The sequence below is a fragment of the Pseudorasbora parva genome, chromosome 1 (genome assembly GCF_024679245.1).
Source record: "Pseudorasbora parva isolate DD20220531a chromosome 1, ASM2467924v1, whole genome shotgun sequence".
NCBI classification, from domain to species: Eukaryota; Metazoa; Chordata; class Actinopteri; order Cypriniformes; family Gobionidae; genus Pseudorasbora; species Pseudorasbora parva.
Window position 1 is genome coordinate 1424414 of NC_090172.1, and position 23630 is coordinate 1448043.

Here is a 23630-nt window from a genome sequence, read left to right on the forward strand (position 1 = left end):
CCTCCGGGGGGGTGGGAGGGATGCGGACATCATCTCCCTCAGAGCAGCTCCTCTTCTCCCTGGGCTGCCCGTCTCAGGGCCGCTTCCCCTTACGCTTGCCGGCAGGTTTGGCGGGCCCTTGGACGGGTTGGGCGGCCCCCTTGCGTCCGGCGCCCTGCTTCGCGGGTGGAGGCTGCTGCTTGGGCTTGGCAGGGGCGGAGGCGGACGCTGGAGGACGCCCTCGGCGACGAGCAGACTGGGGGGCTGCCCCGGGCGGCTGGGTGGAGGCAGCAGCGGGCCGCCGGGGCAGGATGTTTTTGATGGCCTCCGTCTGCTTCTTGGCCACCGAGAACTGCTGGGCAAAGTCCTCGATGGCGTCGCCGAAGAGGCCGGCCTGACAGACAGGGGCGTTTAGAAACCGAACCTTGTCCGAGTCCCGCATGTCTGTCAGGTTCAGCCACAGGTGGCGTTCCTGGACCACCAAGGTGGACATCGCCCGACCCAGGGAGCGGGCCGTGACTTTCGTCGCCCGGAGGGCGAGGTCCGTCGCGGCTCGCAGTTCCTGCATAACTGCCTGGTCGGAACCACCCTCGTGCAGTTCCATGAGCGCTTTGGCCTGGTGGACCTGCAGGAGCGCCATGGCATGCAAAGCTGATGCAGCTTCTCCGCAGGCTGTGTAAGCCTTGCCCGTCAAGCCGGACGAGAACTTACACGCCCGGGAGGGGAGACGCGGGGCGTGCCTCCAGTCCGCAGCGGTCTTAGGACACAGGTGCATCGCAACCGACCGCTCGACTGGAGGGATCCCCTCGTAACCCTTAGCTGCACCACCATCGAGAGTGGTGAGGATGGAGGAGTCAGTCGATCGCTGGCGTACGCTATACGGCGCTACCCAGGACTTCGTGAGCTCCTGATGCACTTCCGGGAAGAAAGGCACCGGGGCGGGACGCTGAGAACCAGCGCGACCCGTCCCGAGAAACCAATCATCCAGCCGCGAAGGTTCGGGACGTGGTGGAGGGTTCCACTCAAGCCCGACACTTGCGGCGGCCCGGGCAAGCATAGCCGTAAGTTCCGGGTCAGACTCGGGCAACGCTGTCACACCCGAAGGGGGCAACGCAGCCGAGTCTTCATCCTCGGAACCCATTAGCTCATCCCCCGATGCAGCAACCGACATCTGGTCCTCCGCCGGAGCCCCAAAAGAGACGACTGGCGCTCCGCGTGGGAGGTCAGCGCGCCCTTCCGGAAGCTCCACCGGTACAGTGGAGGGGGGAGGGGCCCGAGGAGCCGTGAGACCCGTCGGGTTTACCCTGACCGACACCCTCAGGTCCCCACCAAGGTCATCAGCCAAAGTAGTAGCCCTCTGCTTTGCAGCTGGAGGACCACTAGATCGGGGGATGGACGATGGTGTTCCACCTCCGCCCAGACACGAGAGACAACGAACGTGTCCGTCAAGCGGAGACAGAAATCGACCGCATCCAGAAACACACGGCTTGAATGACATCTTGAAAAAGACGCAGGGTCAAACCGTGTTGCTCTTTTGTGAAAAGGAAGTTGCTCTTTTAGTGCTGAAGCACTCAGGGAGATGACCGCGGCTCCACGCAGTTCGATAGTGCAAGCCTGCGTGAGCTCTCAGTGATGTGTATGTGTGAGCGCCCAGCGAACCAACTGTAATGTGTGTGTGTAAGGAAACGCTCAGCGAACCAACAGCTCTTTGCACACTCTATCACTGAAGTGACGGTCTCTCGCTGACGCGCCGTATCACCCGCACTGGCAAACTCTTTCACAGGATATTGAAGACTCGTAGTCAGAAAGCTCTTCGTAGAAACAGCAATGAAGACTGTTCGGCTCCGAAGTAGAAAGCGCTGATCTACCATTCCACTTCCTATTTATACCCGCGCTGCGGGGCGGAGCGTGGAATGCGTGATCGCATGCCAAATTTCATTGGCTCGTTGTTAGATGCTCGAAGTAGGATTGGTCTCTAAAGTAAGATCCCATTCGTCGGTTCAGTTCTGACGTACGTCGAACGTGACCGACTGAAAGGGAAACAACGTTTCTTCTATCAACACAAAAATCATTTTTTTTGTCAGCACAGTCTGAAGAGGATACAATTCATTTTGGGTGAAAATCAGACAAACAGTCAAGGAGGATTTAAAAAAAAAGTAGGTTTTGAAAGAAAATCTAAATGGTGGACAGGAAGTTTGGCCAACTATGGCAAAATTATTTTATGTAATTATGTTAAAAAAAATATGGAAAAACTGAAGTGAGGACTTAAATGCAGAAATAAGAAGTGATTTATTTAACAAAATAAAACAAACACAAAACAAGGGGGAAACCGATACAGAATAACAAAAACCCAACTAGAAACCACCCATACCAGGAACCATGAGATGTGAGACAAGACAATGATCCGACGAAGACTGAAAAACACAAGGAGCTTATAAAGGGGACAAATCAAGCAGGAAAATGAAGGAACACAGGTGGGGGAAATTAATCCAATAATGAGATAACAAGGGGAGGGATCAGACAATGACACGAGCACATGCCCAAAATAACAAAACACCACATGTGCTATACAAGACAGGACAAGCATGTGACAAGCATTCCATGCTCTGGACCATAGTGTGAGTATAAATAAGGACGTGGAATAGGAACATCACTGTTCACTCCAGAACGACTGTACAGCCAAATCAAATTTTGTTGCAATGTTATCCTGTTTGACACTGTGAAGCTGCTTTGACACAATCGTGATTGTAAAAGCGCTATACAAATAAAGTTGATTGATTGATTGATTGATATTAGCATATATTTTAGATTGCCGGTATGGTTGCGTTCTGTGCAAAGATAACCCCCCCATAAGGTAAACAGAACCGACATGATGTATTGCGGATATCATTAGTGTTCATTTTTAAATGTACAAAATAAATCAGGAATTTTAGTCTGATTCAATGGGAATTAGAACACCAAATCCTGACTGAAGGAGAGGAGGAGCTGGGGTGGAGGAGGGTAAATGAGCTCTGGAGAAACACGATAGCTGCTGACAGTACTGAAGGATCTTATGTATGCTGATAGTACTGAAGGATCTTATGTATGCTGATAGTACTGAATGATCTTATGTATGCTGATAGTACTGAAGGATCTTATGTATGCTGATAGTACTGAATGATCTTATGTATGCTGATAGTACTGAAGGATCTTATGTATGCTGATAGTACTGAAGGATCTTATGTATGCTGATAGTACTGAAGGATCTTATGTATGCTGATAGTACTGAAGGATCTTATGTATGCTGATAGTACTGAAGGATCTTATGTATGCTGATAGTACTGAAGGATCTTATGTATGCTGATAGTACTGAAGGATCTTATGTATGCTGATAGTACTGAAGGATCTTATGTATGCTGATAGTACTGAAGGATCTTATGTATGCTGACAGTACTGAAGGATCTTATGTATGCTGACAGTACTGAAGGATCTTATGTATGCTGATGGTACTGAAGGATCTTATGTATGCTGGCAGTACTGAAGGATCTTATGTATGCTGATAGTACTGAAGGATCTTATGTATGCTGATAGTACTGAAGGATCTTATGTATGCTGATAGTACTGAAGGATCTTATGTATGCTGACAGTACTGAAGGATCTTATGTATGCTGACAGTACTGAAGGATCTTATGTATGCTGACAGTACTGAAGGATCTTATGTATGCTGATGGTACTGAAGGATCTTATGTATGCTGATAGTACTGAAGGATCTTATGTATGCTGATAGTACTGAAGGATCTTATGTATGCTGATAGTACTGAAGGATCTTATGTATGCTGATGGTACTGAAGGATCTTATGTATGCTGATAGTACTGAAGGATCTTATGTATGCTGACAGTACTGAAGGATCTTATGTATGCTGATAGTACTGAAGGATCTTATGTATGTTGACAGTACTGAAGGATCTTATGTATGCTGACAGTACTGAAGGATCTTATGTATGCTGACAGTACTGAAGGATCTTATGTATGCTGATAGTACTGAAGGATCTTATGTATGCTGACAGTACTGAAGGTTACGTATGCTGATGGTACTGAAGGATCTTATGTATGCTGACAGTACTGAAGGATCTTATGTATGCTGACAGTACTGAAGGATCTTATGTATGCTGACAGTACTGAAGGATCTTATGTATGCTGATAGTACTGAAGGATCTTATGTATGCTGATAGTACTGAAGGATCTTATGTATGCTGACAGTACTGAAGGATCTTATGTATGCTGACAGTACTGAAGGATCTTATGTATGCTGACAGTACTGAAGGATCTTATGTATGCTGACAGTACTGAAGGATCTTATGTATGCTGATAGTACTGAAGGATCTTATGTATGCTGACAGTACTGAAGGATCTTATGTATGCTGACAGTACTGAAGGATCTTATGTATGCTGACAGTACTGAAGGATCTTATGTATGCTGACAGTACTGAAGGATCTTATGTATGCTGACAGTACTGAAGGATCTTATGTATGCTGATAGTACTGAAGGATCTTATGTATGCTGATAGTACTGAAGGATCTTATGTATGCTGATAGTACTGAAGGATCTTATGTATGCTGACAGTACTGAAGGATCTTATGTATGCTGACAGTACTGAAGGATCTTATGTATGCTGACAGTACTGAAGGATCTTATGTATGCTGATAGTACTGAAGGATCTTATGTATGCTGACAGTACTGAAGGATCTTATGTATGCTGACAGTACTGAAGGATCTTATGTATGCTGACAGTACTGAAGGATCTTATGTATGCTGATAGTACTGAAGGATCTTATGTATGCTGATAGTACTGAAGGATCTTATGTATGCTGATGGTACTGAAGGATCTTATGTATGCTGACAGTACTGAAGGATCTTATGTATGCTGACAGTACTGAAGGATCTTATGTATGCTGACAGTACTGAAGGATCTTATGTATGCTGATAGTACTGAAGGATCTTATGTATGCTGACAGTACTGAAGGATCTTATGTATGCTGACAGTACTGAAGGATCTTATGTATGCTGACAGTACTGAAGGATCTTATGTATGCTGACAGTACTGAAGGATCTTATGTATGCTGACAGTACTGAAGGATCTTATGTATGCTGACAGTACTGAAGGATCTTATGTATGCTGACAGTACTGAAGGATCTTATGTATGCGGACAGTACTGAAGGATCTTATGTATGCTGATAGTACTGAAGGATCTTATGTATGCTGACAGTACTGAAGGATCTTATGTATGCTGACAGTACTGAAGGATCTTATGTATGCTGACAGTACTGAAGGATCTTATGTATGCGGACAGTACTGAAGGATCTTATGTATGCTGATAGTACTGAAGGATCTTATGTATGCTGACAGTACTGAAGGATCTTATGTATGCTGACAGTACTGAAGGATCTTATGTATGCGGACAGTACTGAAGGATCTTATGTATGCTGATAGTACTGAAGGATCTTATGTATGCTGACAGTACTGAAGGATCTTATGTATGCTGATAGTACTGAAGGATCTTATGTATGCTGACAGTACTGAAGGATCCTATGTATGCTGATAGACTTTGTATCCTATAGGTAGACGTGATCAGCTGACAGCCAGCTGAGGCGAGTTTGACTAACTTGACCTACACTGTAAAAAAAAAACACAGAAAAAAATGAGCAAATGCATGGCAGCACAGGGTGCCAAACGTTTTCCATTAATGAAAATAACGGTAAAACCCCATGAACTGAAGTAACATGTTTACACAGCAAAATTAAAAAAGAACATTGACCATACAGTACTATAAAATGTTTAAAACATAATCTGAAATAACATATTTTGTCTGTATAATTGCAAATACATACATACACCATTAAATGTAATGGCATTATTTGACTGTAAGTTCACGTAACATGTTTAAACCCTTATTTAATAAAACATGTTTTAACTGTAAATGTAAAAACATGGTGTAGCAGTTGTTTAACTAAACATGATTTGAATGTAGATATAAATGACATGTTGATACCATTACTTCATAAAGCATGTTTTGACTGTAAACTGAAATCATGTTTTAATCATTATTTAACAGAGTTTGACTGTAAATTGAAATAACATGTGTTGACCGTTATTTAAAATAACAAGTGTTGACCATTATTTGAAAAAAAATAACTGTGATGAACCATAATTTTGAAAGGCATGTACAGCACTTTGATTTCGATTATGGCTTACAGATAATTTTATATGTAGTTCATGAAAAGTATGTTATATGTCACACAAAAAGTCATTAGAGAAAATATTTTTTATTTGTCCCTCTTTATTTTCTTCTGTTACAGTAGTTTCCATTGTAAATAACAATAATATTAACAACTTTAAACAGTGCTACAGTACCATCATCTAAACATTGCTTATATGCTTAAAATACAACATTGACAACACAAATTAATTTCAACATTGCATCTTCCACAAGCTACACTTCAAACAGAACAATGGTCTTCAATTCAATCTCCATGTTGATGCCTTTAAAAAATGAGAGAAAATGTTATTTGTCATACATCACACATCTATATTTATTATCATGTCTGATCATGTTACTCTTTTTAGATGTTCTTGCGTTTCTTACATACAATTTTTTTTTTACTAAAAATATTTGTTCATTAAATATGTAATGCACTTACAAATTTTATGATGGTCCACATCACATTACTTCTTCAGACAGTTTAGTGATGTGACCTCACCCACTGAGGACCAGGCCAAGGGTGCACTGCAACAGCAAAAACAACGTAAATACAGTAACACTTGTTGGTTACAATTTTATGTTTAATATTACATGCCAGCATATTTACCCAGTATGATTACCTCCCAATGTCGCAGGAAATTTCCCCTTTTGCTTTTATGGTAGACATTTTTTGACCTTTCTTGTCCCGTCTTCACGCACGCCATTTCAATCATTGCCCTCGGCCCAACGGCATCAGCCAAGAGACAAAGCAGCAGCCTAATTCTGCAGGTGGCACATCATGGCTCCAAAATAGCGTAAAAAGGCCTCACGGAAAAAATCCCTGTGTTTTTGTTTTGGTCGGGAAACATGCTCATTGACATGGCAAATAAGCTAAAACACGGAGCGGAGTTGGGTTTGCTGGATTAATTACAGGCCTCAGTTTGTTTTCAAAAATCAAGAGTGACTTTGTTAAGTAGCTTTGTGTGTAAAAGTGACCGTTCAGACAACATATTCTGCTGTATGAATGCAATAACAGTGACTACAAAACAATCACAGACCTCGATGTCGAGTGGTGAATGGTAAGTGTTTAAAAAAATCTGTTAACATGTCATCCAATATAGTTTAAACGTTAATTGGCAACAGGTGAATACAATTACAATGGCTAATCACATACGGCTTTAAATCTTATTCTTAATGTTTGATGCAAGTAGCATTACAAAGTGCTAGGTTTCAGAGTTTTGTTGTTGTTGTTTTAGAAGGTTGCTTGCCTTACACAATCATTTAACAACCCTCATATGCAAGGACAACGGATTTCATCTTATTAGGTGTGTTACCTTTAACCACATGGATGATGATGTATTCGTGCACATTTTGTGATTGCTCTCTGAAGACAGTTAAGGGATATGTTAGTCATCAAATCTTACACAGACATGAAGCAAATACTCAATTTCCTTTTTTTTGTAATTTAGTGTTTTTTATTTTTGAACAAGCATATAGTACATTTTGCAGTACAGGAAAGAGAACTTATTCTTCCCACCCCTACCCCCCAACCCGTAGCACTCAGGTACAAATATACACACCCATACAGAAGAAGGGAGAAAAATAAAATAAAAATAAAAAGTAATAATAATAATAATTTTTTGCTTTAGATTAAGTCACCATCAGTTCTTTAATTTTATATATCCAATCTTTCCACCAAGACAAGGCCATTGGTTTGGCCTGGTTAGCTCGTGCGGATGACAGTTCCAGATATAATATCTCCAGTAAAGAATGCAGCCAATGCTTAGAAGAAAGATCATGAGGTGGTTTCCATCGTTGAACAATTAACTTCTTTGCTGCCGTCAATGCAGCTAGCCAGAGTTTCCGTACCTTCTCGTTTAAAGGCAGTTCAGAGTTGTCGTTCAACAGTAGAATGACTGGATCTTTGGGAAAACGAATCTTAGTCACCTTGTACAACACATCAAGCACCATATCCCAGAATTTTTGCACATCAGGACAGTCCCAGAGCATGTGTAACAGAGTGTCCAGGCATCCAGGTCCACAAAAATTACAATAAGGGTGTGGAGATATACCCATAGCATGTCTTATGCGTGTGGTTAAATATGCCCTGTGAATAACTTTAAAATGAATAAACTGGTGGTTAGGGTTTGTGGATGCATGGAAAGTATTATACCACACAGTGTCCCATTCAATGGTTTTGTTAGAAATGTTCAAATCCAATAGCCAGGCACTAGCTTTAGGGATATTTCCTGCATTCGAATTTAATAAGCATAAATAAAAGTAAGAAACAATTCCTGTATTTGGGACATTGCCAATCCATTTCACCACTGGGTGTGTTTGAAGGTTTGCACCCCACGGAACCTTATGAACCTTTAATGCAGCACGTAATTTAAAATATAAAAATAGAGTGTTAGGTGAAATGTTAAATCTTTGAATTAAGTTTTGAAAATCTAGGATTGAATCATCTCCATTTATATCATTTAATGTTAGAATACCTTTATTAGCCCAGGATGGTTGTACAAAAGGTTGTCCACCTGAAAGTAAATTCCGATTGTGCCAAATAGGAGTCTGAGCGTGCCATATGATTTTAGGTGAACAACAGGCTTCTATCTTTTTAAATATTTGCAAAGTGTAGGAAAGTAAAGGACCGTAATATAATGAGCATTTCCTGTGTGATAGGCCTGAAAATAAAAAATCTTGCAAACAGATTGGTGCAATGCGCTCTTTTTCTATTTGCTTCCATGAAGGCTGTGAGTCTGGATCAAACCATTTCACCACTGAGAGCAGGATAAAGGACCAATGATACAATTTAAAATTAGGGCAGCCCAATCCACCATTTATTTTACTTCTTTGAAGTGTAGACCATTTAATACGGGGACGTTTCCCATTCCAAATATATCTTATCAACAAAGAATCTAGCTTTTTCCAATAATTTACTGGTGGGGGGAGAGGAAGCATAGAGCTAATAAAGTTAATGCGGGGAAGAATATTCATTTTTATAGTTGAGATTCGGGCAGATGGTGAAGAGGGCAAACATGTCCATCTTAAAATATCTGACTCAACTTTTCCAAAAATTGACATGTAATTAACTTTTGAAATAAGGGGCAAAGTGGGTCTCAGCTCAATCCCTAAATATTTGACCTGTGTTGATACCTGAATGTTATGTGGAATATAGAAATTAAATCCATTCGATTTGAGGGGCATTAAAATAGTTTTAGAGTGATTCATTTTAAACCCAGATAGTATGCCGAATTCTTCTATAATTTGGAGGGCAATGGGTAGAGAGCGTTGTATATCAGATAAAAATAATAAAGTATCGTCCGCATACAGGGAAATAGAATGGGTTGTTGAGCCTAACTTAATCGGGGTACAAATTTTACACTGTCTAACAAACTGAGCCAGAGGCTCTATTGATAAGTCGAACATGAGGGGGGAAAGCGGGCACCCCTGTCTTGTGCCTCTATTAATTTTGAAAGTGTCTGAGATGAGTCCACCAGTAGATACCCTGGCCATGGGGTTAGTGTATAGAGTTTGTATCATTCTGATAAACTGGTCTCCAAAATTAAATTTTTTAAGTGTATACCATAGGTAGGTCCATTCCAGCCGATCAAAGGCTTTTTCGGCGTCAATAAATAGAAGGCCACTGGGTGTTTCTAATTCCTCTGCTTCTGCAATGATATGTAGCACTCTTCGAATGTTATCTGAAGCCAAACGTCCCGTAATAAATCCTGATTGATCTGGATGAATTAATTTATGTATTACTGATTGTAGACGTTTGGCAATAACTTTGGCATAAATTTTAATATCGTCATTAATCAAGGAAATGGGCCTATAGTTAGAACAGTCAGAAAGATCTTTGTCAGGTTTAGGCAAAACCGTTATTAGAGCTGTATTAAGATCTTTATGAAAATAGCCTTTGAATATGGCCTCATTTATGGTACGTAACCAAATGTGGCCAAGTAGATCCCACACCACCAGGTATAGATCTACTGGAAGCCCATCGATTCCCGGAGACTTTCTTTTATTTGAGCAAGACACTGCATTATAAAGTTCTTCTAAAGTAATTTCTGAGTCAAGGCTGTCCGCTTCCTCCTTTGAAAGTATATTTAAATCCAACTTGTCAAAAAAACTATTTAACTGGTCTGTACTGGGTTGTTTTTCTGAGGTATATAAATTTTCAAAAAATGACATGAATGTTTTGTTAATATCTGTGGGATGTGAGGTGAGACCCTTTGAACTTTGGATTGCATGGATGTTAAAACGTTGCTCATGTTTTTTTAAAGTAAGCGCAAGAAGTCGGCTTGGTCTGCTTCCGTCTATGTAGTATTTATGTTTTGTGATGTGCATTAAATATTCTGCTCTTCTTCGGAGTAGATCATTAAAAGCAGCCCTTTCAACTAATAATTTTTGTTGAGTGTCATTGGAAAAATGACTACCCAATTCCTTTTCTAATTCCCCGCATCTTCTCTCTAGTACTGATAACTGTTGAAGATAATTCTTTTTAAGTCTAGCTGAAAAGGAGATGGCATTGTTCCTTAAAAACCCTTTAATGGACGCCCATACCATTTCTTGATTAGAAACAGAGTCTTGGTTTAAATTGATAAATTCAATCAGTCCTGCTCTCAGTTGCGCAATGAAGTCCTCATCCTGCAGCAAAAAAGTATTGAATCTCCATCTGGAGTGTTTACAAGATGTATTTATCTGCAAGTGAGCTAATACGGCATTATGATCTGATACACTTTGTGGTACAAATTCAATATCAATTAGATCTGAAAGAAGTGATGACGAAATTAAAATATAGTCAATTCTTGAGAATGATTTGTGATTAGGGGAAAAATAAGTGTATTCTTTAGCTGTTGGATTATGTATTCGCCAAGCATCACACACATCTAAATCTTTAGTGAACAATCTCAGGGCTGCAGACGATTGTAATTGTGCTACTGAAACCGCAGAATTTGAACGATCCAGAACTGGATCAATCACAGCATTCATGTCAGATCCAATAATAATTGAATAACCCTGAAGAGATAGTAGGATTTTTGCAATATTTGGAAAAAAGCTGGCGTCATAAGAGTTTGGAGCATATACATTGACAAATGCAAACCTCTTTCCTTCTATTAACGTACAGCAATATGCTACTCTACCATCATCATCGGTACCTGTGCTCTCAATGATAAAACTAGAGTTGCGTTTGAATAGAATTGTCACGCCTTTTTTTTTAGATTTACAACTTGATGATACTATAGGAATGTAGTGCCTATTTTGCATTCTTTGGTTGTCATTGGTGGTTAGGTGGGTTTCTTGAAGAAACGCTACATCGATCTTTTTTCTGTGCAAAATATCTAGAACCCGTGTCCGTTTAATAGGAGAGTTTAATCCCCTGACATTAAAGGATAGTGTGTTTATTCTAACCATAATCTAAGATTTCCATACTCGTACAAAGTAAACTGTGAATTTTAGAGTTGGTTAAAAAACCTACCAACAAACTATAAATCCAAATAAGGAAAAACAAAGAACCTGAGTGCTTTATGCGCCTGAGCGCCCCCTCCCACTCCCATATCCCATTTTCAAACGTCTGTGGCGATCGCGAGGCAATGTCTAAGCGCTATTCACCTAATTTGCCTCCTACCATTTTAACAAATGAGGAAATTAAAATTACAGAATGAATATTTTCAAACTCAAAAGGTCAACGTAAAATCCGTAGAAATAACAACCTATCAGCTCGTAAAAACAATAACAAAAAACAAATGGAATGGAAACAATATGGAAATAAAAGATTAGTTACCAGGTCACTGTCTTTGGACTGTGTATTACGTAGGTTATCAGCATAAACATTACTGATCTCTTTAATCAGCCTCTTCCATTTCTTCCTGAAGTGGGAAATTTAAAGATCTTCGAGCAGTTGGTACCCCAGCTTCCAGACCCTCGAGGTATTTTTCAGCGTCATCCGGTGATTCGAACGAGTACTTCTGGCCCTTATGTGTGACTCGCAGCGATGCGGGGTAGATCAGGAAAGTTTCAGCGCCTTTCTGGTGAAGCTTGAATCTAACGGACGAAAATGCCTTCCTCTTTTGCGCCGTCTCATGACTGTAATCAGCATAGAATTCCAGCCGCGCTCCTCCGGGCAGAGTGGGTTTAGCTTTCCGGGCTCCTTGAAGAATAGCCTGCCTGTCGGGATAACGGAGGAGCCGGAATATCATCGATCGTGGTTTAGGTGAGTTTACATTCGAGTATACTCGATGAGCTCTGTCTATCTCGATCGGAGAAGAGCGCGCCGTGAGCTCGGGGATCCATTTAGGCAGCATTTTCTGTAAAAACCCAACTGGATCATCCCCTTCCATTCCTGTTGGTAGATTAACCAGGCGGACATTGTTGCGCCGTGACCTGTCTTCGAGATCGTTGCATTTTCGCTGGATTTGAGTAAGCTGTGACAGACAGTGGTTTGTGTCTTTTTTTGTTTTCCGCAAAGTGCCCTGGAGATCGTCCACTTTCGTTGTGACCGACGCCATACCTTTACTCAGAGAATCCATTTCTTCTCTCAACGAACGGAGAACCGCGCTGTTTTCATTGACAAAGTCATTAAAGGGGCTTAGGGCTGATTTTATTGCCTCAGTCAGCATGCTGGAAACCATTTCGCGCATAGCCTCCTGCTGTGCTTCAATTGCATGGCTAACAATTGCGGCTACGTCGTCTTCGAGCGTTTTGAGGCGTTTGCATCCCCCAGCCGATTTTTGAGGAGACATCGATTTTTTGCTAGTTGCCATTTTTGAAGTTGACTCGTCAAGTTATTGAACGCTGGCTTTATATTTCCTCAATGTGTAAACAAAAACTTAAATTAGGAGGTTTTGGTCAGGAGCCTAGTGCTGTGCGGCCATCTTGCAGCGCGCGCCACCGGAAGTCCAAATACTCAATTTCCATGTTGTTTCCCAGAATGCAAATGTAAATTCTCAAAATACAATGCTCTCAAAGCTCATGTTTATCGCCATCACAAAAGACCACATACTCATTTTGATGATTCGACGGGCACGTTTGTTTGCAACAATACAGACTGTCAACAACAATTTACAGACATGAAAAATATCCTCTCTCATCTCAGGTCACATTTATCCAAGGGAGAGGTGGTGTGTTGTCCTTTTGAAAAATGTGACAAAAAGTTCAGCTAAAGATCAAGTTTCACTGCCCATGTTTCACGAAAGCACAGGACTTCGACATTTGCACAGTTGCGGATTATGGATACTTTATCTGAGCAACCTGCTTCAGCATTTTTTGATGTTACTGAGGATGAGGTTGATGAAAGTGAATTCACAGAGTCACTGATGAAATGTAACACAGTCATTGTACATGAAAAATCTCTGCCTGTTTTATATGCAGCTACAAGCAAAATACCTGGAGCCATCGTCAACCATTCAGATGATTGTGGAGGAATTCAGTGGATTAAATTATATCTGTCATCAGTACACACAGAAGATGTTCAGGGAAATACTCAAGTCAAAAACGGCCCTCTCTCAATCTGATATTGAATCTGTGGTGCAGACTTTGCAAGGCCAAGATTTACATTCAGCTTGTAATTCATTACTTTCCACAGAATACCAAAGAAGACAGTATTATCAGAAAAACTTTTCGTATGTGCATCCACAAAGTATGTATCTTGGTCGTGATGAGAACCGAAACCAACGTTATGCACAGTATATTCCATTGAAGAACACTTTAAAAACCATGTTAATGGATCCAGTGGTGTGGGAGCAGTGTACCAAACATCAGCATGTACACTCTTCTGTTTTCTCTGACATCTGTGATGGCTCTGTATTCAAATCCAATGACTTGTTTAAGCAGCCTGAGATTACAATCCAATTTATCTTCTACCAGGATGCCTTTGAGATTGTGAATCCCCTTGGGTCAGCTAAAAAAAGACACAAAATGATTGGAGTGTATTTTACACTTGGCAATTTTGAGCCATTTTACAGATCATGCATTGATAACATTCCGTTATCACTTTTGTGTCATGAGAGAGACTTTAACTATTTTGGTCAAACCAAGATTTTTTCTAAGTTGTTGGCAGATGTCAAAGAACTTGAAGAGCATGGATTTGTGACATCTTCGGGTGACATAGTACGTGCAACAATAGTGGCTATTATAGGTGATAATTTGGGGTCCCACTGCATCGGTGGTTACTCACAGAACTTCAGTACTGCCAAGCATTGCTGTAGGTATTGTTTGGTATCTCGCAGTGAACTTCAGAATGTGTGTGTAGACTTTCCCAATCGCACAGTTGAGTCCTATAAGGCGGCAGTGGAAACTCTAAGGACGACCGAAGAAAATGTTGTAAATGGGTTAAAGTTTGACTCCATTTTCAACTCTCTCAAATATTTTAATGTTGCTCAGCCTGGCCTTCCCCCATGCCTTGGCCATGACTTGTTTGAAGGCGTTGTAGCTATTGATCTTGCCATTTTCTTGGAATCCTTTGTAAAAAGGAAGTGGTTTTCATATACACAGCTGAACAGGAGACTTGCACAATTCAAATATCTGGATTCTGATGCTGGTTCTGCCCCCTCTCAGATATGTGAAAAAGGCAGAAAGTTAGGTGGTCAAGCAGCTGAGAACTGGTGTCTCCTCAGATTTCTTCCTGTCATAATTGGAGACAGAGTAGAGTCACAAGACCCTGTATGGCAACTGACTCTTAAGTTGAAAGAACTGGTTGAGCTAGTGTGTGCTCCCAAGATTTCCACTGCACAGATTGGATATCTCAATGTCTTAATACCAGAATATCTGGAAACAAGAAAGGAGCTGTTTCCTGGTGAAAATTTGAAACCAAAACATCATTACATGCTTCACTATACGTCACTCATTTTAAGTCTTGGACCTTTAATTTGTTTATGGTCATTGAGATTTGAAAGCAAACATTCCTACTTCAAAAGAAGTCTGAGAAGAACACAGAACTTCAAAAATGTATGCAAGACATTGTCACACAACCATCAACTTCTTCAAGCATATCTTCACTCACGGTCATTTTTTTCACCAAAGCTTAAAAGTGTTGACTTGTCCACATACTCTCCTCATTTGTACAGTGATGCTGTGTGCAAAGCTGTTGAGACAAGCTTGCTTAATGAACCAGACTTTGTTTCAACACGGGTAGAATACAAGGGTACCCTGTACAGGAAAGGAAACTTAATTTGCCTTGTTTGGACAGATTGAGCTGATTTTTGTGAAAGATGATGAGATGACTTTCCTTGTGACTCCCCGCCCCTCAGTGTATTTGCATGATTATGGACTTTATGAGATTTTGACTGCGACAAAGGAATTAATTTGTGTAAATGCTGAGGACTGTCTGGATTATTATCCATTAAATGAGTACAGTTTTATGGGACTGAAGGTCATTACTCTGAAGCACAGCGTTGTTCATCTGTAAAAAGGATAAACTGTCCTCTCCCAACAGAAATGGATGCATTGTTGACTTTTATTGAGACTGTGTTCCCAAACCCTTTAACTTCAAAGCTAGCCATAGAGGGTTTGAACAGCCTAGGTGTGGAGACCATAGATGACCTACAGTTTTTGAAAGATGATGATTTAGGTGGCTTTCTGAGACCGATTGAAGCAAGAAAACTAATAGCCCAAATCCCAAGTAAGTTTTCAAATCAATGGTTTTACACTAGATACATATACACTAGTCAACATTTGAAGGGGATCAAAAAGTTAATTAAGTTCACACGAACGGGTATTGGTTTCAAGACAACTATTATTAAAGGTTTGATCCACTTTAAATGTTGACTTGTGTACATGCATACAATTAGATGAACTGTAAAAACAACACCCCAGTCCCTTTCATTCTGTACTTTGTTTGCTGTACTCTTTACTTGTATTACAGTGTGTCAGTGTGTTTCTTGTTTCTGCAGTGTTTTTTAATGCAGTTTTTTTGTTTATGCTATGTAGATATTGCTTCCACTCTGCAAAACACTGCCAATGATTTGTCTGCTGAATATACTTCTGATGCATCAGGTTCACCTGCTCCTGGATGCTCAATTTCACCATCCAGCTCTTCAAGTGGAAGACGTGAGTAAAACGCTGATACAACATTAAACAATCCACAAACATTTTGAAAGAAAAACATGTAATTTGTCAATTCTTGTAATTCATATACAGAGAATTAGCCATGTGAGCATACCCAGCCTTTAGCATGCCTGGCTAACAAATTGTGCCGCACGTGTAGTTCACAGAGCATTATATGTATATGTACAAACCTGATTCCAAAAAAGTTGGGACACTAGAAATTGTGAGTAAAAAAATGAATGGAATAACTTACAAATCTCATAAACTTATATTTTATTCACAATAGATTATAGATAACATATCAAATGTTGAAAGTGAGACATTTTGAAATGTCATGCCAAATATTGGCTCATTTTGGATTTCATGAGAGCTACACATTCCAAAAAAGTTGGGACCCAATAAGAGGCCAGAAAAGTTAAATGTACATACTTATTGCTTATTGCTACCTGTCCCGACTTTTTTGGAATCAGGTTTGTATATGTATACTGTATGTGTATATGTATACAAATCTGCAGATTTAGTGTACACTAGTCAACATTTGAAGAGTTTTGGGTATTGGTTTTAAGACAACTATTATGAAAGGTTTTGATCCTCTTAATTTTTACTAGAGTAGTTTAATGGTACAAATCAAACTGTGATGGCACGGGGCCTCAAAGCATTGATTTTGGAAATTGCATACATTGTGATCTGTACATGTGCCACTGTGGTGATTACCTGGTGCAAGAATGGCCAAACCATCTCAAGTTGAGTGTGAAGACTGCTGTTTATTGTTCAGAGCAACTACAGGGCCACAGTGCAGCAGATCACCAGCAACATGTTAAATGTGCCCATTTCATGCTAGTAATTTGTTGCACTGTGGTCCTGCGGTCCCTGTGAAAAATGCACAACAGTCTCCCCTCTGACAATAATGCACTGCGAACATAAAACAAGTCTGGGCACCACTTTAAATGCATACTCTATATAGTGGCACATGAACAACCCACCAAGCCCCATGCCATCTCTGTTTGTCTGATATTAAACTTCAATAAATCTGCTTTGGAATAGGCAATTCCCCCCCCCCCCCCCCCCCCCCAAAAAAAAAAAAGTACAGCTGCATGAAGTGTTCATCCTGTAACCTGTGGACATTGGCTTATCTTCTAGGTGACAGTAGCTGTGAAACTTCATTTTATGACCATGACTGGCATTATAGTTTTGATGTTCCATGGCAAAAAATGCCAGCAAGTTTCATGGAAAAGTTGCAAAATGGTGAAAGGCCAAGTTGCTCTGAGAGAAGACAGTTGGTCCGCATTGTTGCTTCTGAGATCCTGGAAGTCAGCAAATGTCCAGCAAAAAAATATGTATCTGAAAGATTTTGGGTATGCAATCACCATTTGTCGGGCTATTTCTGAGATGAGATTAATTCCCAGGTTGTAGGAAGTGGATATGATTCTCTCCTCAAACAACTGGTGTGTAGAATTGACAATTTTAAAAGAGCAAATGCCATTAGTACACCACTTTGTGGTACTCTAGAAGTATCAACAAAGAAACGAAAATTGTTATATGGTTGTATAAATTCTGATCCACAACTGCTAGTTGGAGAAACATCTGAATTGCAACAGGAAAAGAAAGAGAAGTTGCTAGTAATGTTTCAAAATAATGAAAGTGATGTAAAGACAATCTATGACTTAATGACTTCTACTTACACCTATCAAAGAAACAACATCCAATCTGGAAAGGAAACCAAAGATTTACTTGATGAATGGCCATATCTTTTTCAGCCAGCAGGAATGAAAGCACACTTTAAAGAGCTCACTGGCATTGACATAAACAACTGCTTTGAAGAATCTGCTTCCAGTAAGTTCAGAAGAATATTGGAGTACTTTCAATTTCAATGCACAGAAAGAGCAAGCAGAGCAGGGAGAATCCTCACAAAGTATGGAGCTGGAGGGGATCATGTTTGTGGGGCAGTGATGTTGCTGCTAACCCATTTCAAAAATGACCAAGACCACTTTCTTGTGATGGTAGAAGACACCTCTGTTCCAAGTGATATATGCTCAGAACAGCTTCCAGCAACACCATGTATAGTAGTGTGTGGTGGGTATTATTTACTATGATCTTGCAGCACATTAATTCCTGGTTTCATGTGACCAGAACTCACATTGTGTTAAATATTATGTCTTACTGATTTTGTGTTTGTTCAAAGGAGAGAACCCACTGACAGCCAGTGTGTACATGGTAGCAGTAGACCAGATGATTGTAAATGACCATCTCTTGAGTTTTACAGAAGCCCTGTATCTGATGTTCTCTCTTTACTATATATTGAACATCAGTTACCCTGTAGAACTGGGAGCCACACTAGAATTCTTGCAACGGTAATTCATAGACTGCATTCCTTTGGCTAAAGAAGCATACAACAATTATTTAAGGATATTGTTTGTGTTGTGTTTTAAAGGTGCATTTTTAGGATAAATCCTCATAAAGGTTCCAAGGTGGAAAAGAGAGAGAAAAAGAGAGCGTACTCTGTCAACCCCAGAGGATTGAGTCTGACGTCAAAAATTGCTGCATTTGACTGGGGAGAGTAACCGGTATAGAAGCTCTGTTGTCTGTTGTGCACTAAAGGACAATAATTTTTATAATTAATTCCAATAAATGTGATGTAATTATCTGTGGCAAAAACTGAGAGTATTAGGTTAAGGCTTGTTGATGTTTCTGCTCTTCTTTTGGTCTGGGTTTTAATTATAACTGTTTGTGTTCCCACAGATGTGGTCTTTCAGAAGATTAACATTTCGCTGAAGAACAGGACTTCTCTTTGTAACCGACTCTTTGTAAATCAGTGCAGTGCTTTGTTCATTTGCATTACTTTGTGATGTGATAAACTTCAAAATTATCAGAGTCCAGGCCCAGTGTTGTTGTTTTTTTTGTTTTTTTTAATTGAACACATTTGTGTTCTGAAACATGCTTTATCCATTTTCCGCATGTGACATGGATTATCAGAATCCAGGTTGACTTTTTTTTATTATTATTGAACAAATTTGTGTTCTAAAACATGAGTTTTGCTGGGAAGTGTTTTTCCATTGTTTGATCTTGAAGGTCTGCTATATAATAAAAAGCTGAAGTTGTTTACAGCAATACTCTGGCTGCCATAATTTATTTTATATATAACATTTTACAAAAAATTGTTTCAAGTGTATTTTAATTTGTTTTTTTTAGCATTACTTCTGTTACACAGTATACAAAGATGTCCCTGTACATTTGGTTTAAATGGGGGTGCACGCCGAAGAAGTTTGAGAACCACTGGCTTATAGATTTGGCTTTTTTGTGATTTAAAAATAGCCATTTATTTGCAATTAAAATTTACAAAATGTTTGAAAAGTGGAAATAAAGTGCTTTATTAAGAGAAGAGTGTTTATTAAAAATAAAGTATTTATTGGGTTGGCTTAGGTGTCGGTGTAGAAGGGCTTTTATTCTCACATCAAGGTAGCAACATTTTTAATAAATATAATAATTTTCACTCTAATAATTATTGGATCCTGTTAATCTACAAAAATGATAAGGTGCAACTATTTGCCAATATAGATAGCATCTAGTATTTACACTTATTGAAAATTTGAAAATTTGCAAGACACCTAACCCCAGCTGCTCCCGACGAGCTGATGGTGCCTTACATGGCTGACATCGCTGTCGGTGTATGAATGGGTGAATGTGAGGCAAAAATGTAAAGCGCTATATAAATGCAGTCCATTTACCATAAAATTATATATAATTTTAAATAAATACTTTATTTCCAATTAATTCTTTATTTTTAATAAACACTCTTCTCTTAATATATATATATATATATATATATATATATATATATATATATATATATATATATATATATATTTGTGTAAATCACAACTGTTGCTTTTTGCATAGTAGTGCATAGTAACTGCCTAATTCACCTGGAAAAAATGTAGGCTATATTTGGTGTTAATGTATGCATTTTTAGTGCTATTTCACTGTTCTGATGAAAATGTGATATGACTGTGAAATTCTACGGGTTTTCTCTGTAAAACTAAACATTTTTCAACTCTGACCAAAAAATATACAGGAATTATTTTTTAAGGACATTTCAGAATAACAATAGACAACAATTACTGTTATTTAAAAGAAAATGTCATTATTTTGCAGTAACAAATTTAATTAGTTAAAACACTGGGAAAATGTACATTAGATGTCAAAGTTAGCATTTTTCTGGAATTTCACAGTTCTGATCAAAATGTCATATACTGTAAAATTCTACAGTTTTTTTCCGTAAAAATACATTTATTTTTAACAGTGTACCAGAACTGACTCTATCCACTTGATTCATAACATCAAATAAAATAATTTTCTCAAGAAATAAAAAGAAAGATACGTATTCTCTCTACATGATGAGCACTATCAGACACTAATAAAGACTTGATAAAATCCTACCTTACAGAGGAAAATAATGATTCCCCATCGCATCTTCATCGTGTCCATTTGAAGAAAATGTCTGGAAAGGTCCTTCAGGTCTCACTTCCTTGTTGGTTTTTAAGACTGCACAGCTGTTTAATGGCTTGAGTTTCACAAAAACGCTTACATGGGACATTTATCTTTTTAGGGGTGGGGTTGTCAAAGGGTGTGAAATAAGTGATGTAAAGTGCTTCCAAAAATATATTTACTAGAAAATATATAACATTATTAAACAAAAAATTTAAACTTCCTACGTTTCTCAGTGAATGAAGGGTACAGTAGCAATATATTATAATTTAGATCAGTATTGTTATGACTTAACTGGAAACAACACTGAAAAATTTTTGGAGTGACATTTACTTAAAAAAAGCTAGGCAACTTTTTCCACACAGAAAGTATTGTCAGCTGTGACCCGTCATCTGTGTCCCCTGTTCCTCCTCGTTAGTCTGTCATCAGTGTTTGTATTTAAGTTTCTAGTTTTCACTCTGTCTTTGTCCGGTCTTAATATTATCACCATTGATGTTCTCTAAGTTTTGGTAAAGTGTTAGATGTTTCTTGGAAATCCAGTTTGTAAATAAAGATCGTTTGTGTTTGGAAGTCTTGTACTCTCCTTCGTCTTGGCATTTACACGCCACGTAACAGTTATTCTCACCCTTTTTTTTTAATTGCTAACATGCATTTGTCAAAACTGAAACCACTGTCACTTCAGACAGTCAGTGAAACAGAAGTCTGTGAGGACTGGCCCAAGCCTTTATGGGGCCCTAAGCAGAAAAATCAGCATATTGAGATAAAGTTCATTATTTTCCATAATTTAATGATAAAAATTAAACTCTCATATATTTTAGATTAATTGCACACCAACTGAAATAATACTGATGATTTTGGCATACAGCTCATGAAAACCCCAAATTAGCATTTTTCATCCGACCAATAAAAGAAAAGTGTTTTTAATACAAAAAAGTCAACCTTCAAATAATGATGTTCAGTTCTGCACTCAGTACTTGTGGGGAATCCTTTTGCAGAAATGACTGCTTCAGTGCGGCGTGGCATGGAGGCGATCAGCCTGTGGCTCTGCTGAGGTGTTCTGGAGGCCCAGGATGCTTCGATAGCGGCCTTAAGCTCATCCAGAGTGTCGGGTCTCGCGTCTCTCAACTTTCTCTTCACAATATCCCACAGATTCTCTACGGGGTTCAGGTCAGGAGAGTTGAGCACAGTAATACCATGGACAGTAAACCATTTACCAGTGGTTTTGGCACTGTGAGCAGGTGCCAGGTCGTGCTGAAGAACCAAATCTTCATCTCCATAAAGCTTTTCAGCAGATGGAAGCATGAAGTGCTCCAAAATCTCCGGATAGAGAGCTGCATTGATCCTGCCCTTGATAAAACACAGTGGACCAACACCAGCAGCTGACATGGCACCCCAGACCATCACTGACTGTGGGGACTGGACACTGGACTTCAGGCATTTGGGCATTTCCTTCTCCCCAGTCTTCCTCCAGACTCTGGCACCTTGATTTCCGAATGACTTGCAAAATTTGCTTTCATCCGAAAAAAGTACTTTGGACCACTGAGCAACAGTCCAGTGCTGCTTCTCTGTGGCCCAAAAGTGTCTTGAGCTGGGGAATGCGGCACCTGTAGCCCATTTCCTGCTCACGCCTGTGCACGGCGGCTCTGGATGTTTCTACTCCAGACTCAGTCCACTGCTTCCGCAGGTCCCACAAGGTCTGGAATCGGTCCTTCTCCACAATCTTCCTCAGGGTCCGTCACCTCTTCTCGTTGTGCAGCGTTTTTTGCCACACTTTTTCCTTCCCACAGACTTCCCACTGAGGTGCCTTGATACAGCACTCTGGGAACAGCCTATTCGTTCAGAAATGTCTTTCCGTGTCTTCCCCTCTCGCTTGAGGATGTCAATGATGGCCTTCTGGACAGCAGTCGGGTCGGCAGTCTTACCCATGATTGCGGTTTTGAGTAATGAACGAGGCTGGGAGTTTTTAAAAGCCTCAGGAATCTTTTGCAGGTGTTTAGAGTTAATTAGTTGATTCAGATGATTAGGTTAATAGCTCGTTTAGAAAACCTTTTCATGATATGCTCATTTTTTGAGATAGGAATTTGGGGTTTTCATGAGCTGTATGCCAAAATCATCAGTATTAAAACAATAAAAGACCTGAAATATTTCAGTTGGTATGCAATGAATCTAAAATATATGAGAGTTTAATTTTTATCATTACATTATGGAAAATAATTAACTTTATTACAATATGCTAATTTTTTTGAGAAGGACCTGTATATATATATCTGCAATTTCAGCTGAAAGTCTAAGTTTGTTAGCAGTTCAAAACCATTTACCAAAGGGAACTTTCAGGAAAAAGTTTGTTCTGGCTGGTAAACACCTTCAAACTACCATTGGTCTGTGATGATTGCGTAATATGAAGGTGCGTCTGCAAGGAGCAAGGAGCTTTCCAAAAGTAAGGAGAGTCTGCCTTTAGCTATTATGCCAGCCACAGCTGAACCAGCTTCCTGAACAGATCAGATTTGCTCCAACAGTAGCCACATTCAAATCCAGACTCAAAACACATCTGTTCAGCTGAGCATTTACTGAATGAGCACTGAGCCACTGTACGTCCGACTGATTACGCCTTATCTTATCTATGCATCATCTTTTGAATCTTTTTATATCTTTTTTTGTTTAACTTTGTTCTTGTCTTTGGTTATTGTTATTTTATCTATATATCATAATTTTATTCTTTTAAATTCTCTTTAAAAACAAAATAAAAATGTATATTTTTATTTTCATGCATCAGTTGATTATTATTTTTGGTTAGGGCAGTCTGACTGGAATAGATTGGAAAAGGATGATTGCATAATAGGAAGTTTAGGCAGATGCTCCGCCTTCTTCAACGTGGAAATCGGTAACACTTTATTTTAGGTTTT

At 39.5% G+C, this 23630-nt stretch overlaps 2 protein-coding genes and 1 long non-coding RNA gene across 3 annotated transcripts in view; 1 reads left to right on the forward strand and 2 right to left on the reverse strand.

The window, feature by feature from the left end:
* LOC137084890 (cadherin-1-like) overlaps nucleotides 1-20778 on the reverse strand; it is a 39597-nt gene extending 18819 nt beyond the window's left edge. The window contains exon 1 of the mRNA XM_067451471.1: nucleotides 20680-20778. Within this exon, the coding sequence (XP_067307572.1) occupies nucleotides 20680-20727 (48 nt within the window). The 5' untranslated portion in view covers nucleotides 20728-20778. The remainder of the gene's footprint in view (nucleotides 1-20679) is intronic.
* LOC137085336 (uncharacterized) lies at nucleotides 6268-6892 on the reverse strand. Its single transcript, XR_010906970.1, has 3 exons — nucleotides 6827-6892; nucleotides 6659-6744; nucleotides 6268-6500 (listed from the first exon to the last, which is right to left on the reverse strand). It is a non-coding gene; the product is annotated as an uncharacterized lncRNA (long non-coding RNA).
* Nucleotides 14190-19275, forward strand: LOC137085069 (uncharacterized). Its single transcript, XM_067451653.1, has 7 exons — nucleotides 14190-15817; nucleotides 16126-16245; nucleotides 17383-17597; nucleotides 18000-18315; nucleotides 18425-18593; nucleotides 18674-18806; nucleotides 18982-19275. The coding sequence occupies exons 1-6, from the start codon at nucleotides 15634-15636 to the stop codon at nucleotides 18801-18803; spliced, it is 1134 nt and encodes a 377-aa protein (XP_067307754.1). The 5' UTR covers nucleotides 14190-15633; the 3' UTR covers nucleotides 18804-18806; nucleotides 18982-19275.
* Nucleotides 20779-23630: the final 2852 nt, after the last annotated feature.

Coding starts and splice junctions, on each gene's coding strand:
- LOC137085069 (XM_067451653.1), top strand. CDS start 15,634: ATGGATGCATTGTTGACTTTTATTGAGACTGTGTTCCCAAACCCTTTA. Junction 16,246..17,382: donor CAGCTCTTCAAGTGGAAGAC/GTGAGTAAAACG, acceptor CTTATCTTCTAG/GTGACAGTAGCTGTGAAACT. Junction 18,316..18,424: donor ACCATGTATAGTAGTGTGTG/GTGGGTATTATT, acceptor GTTTGTTCAAAG/GAGAGAACCCACTGACAGCC.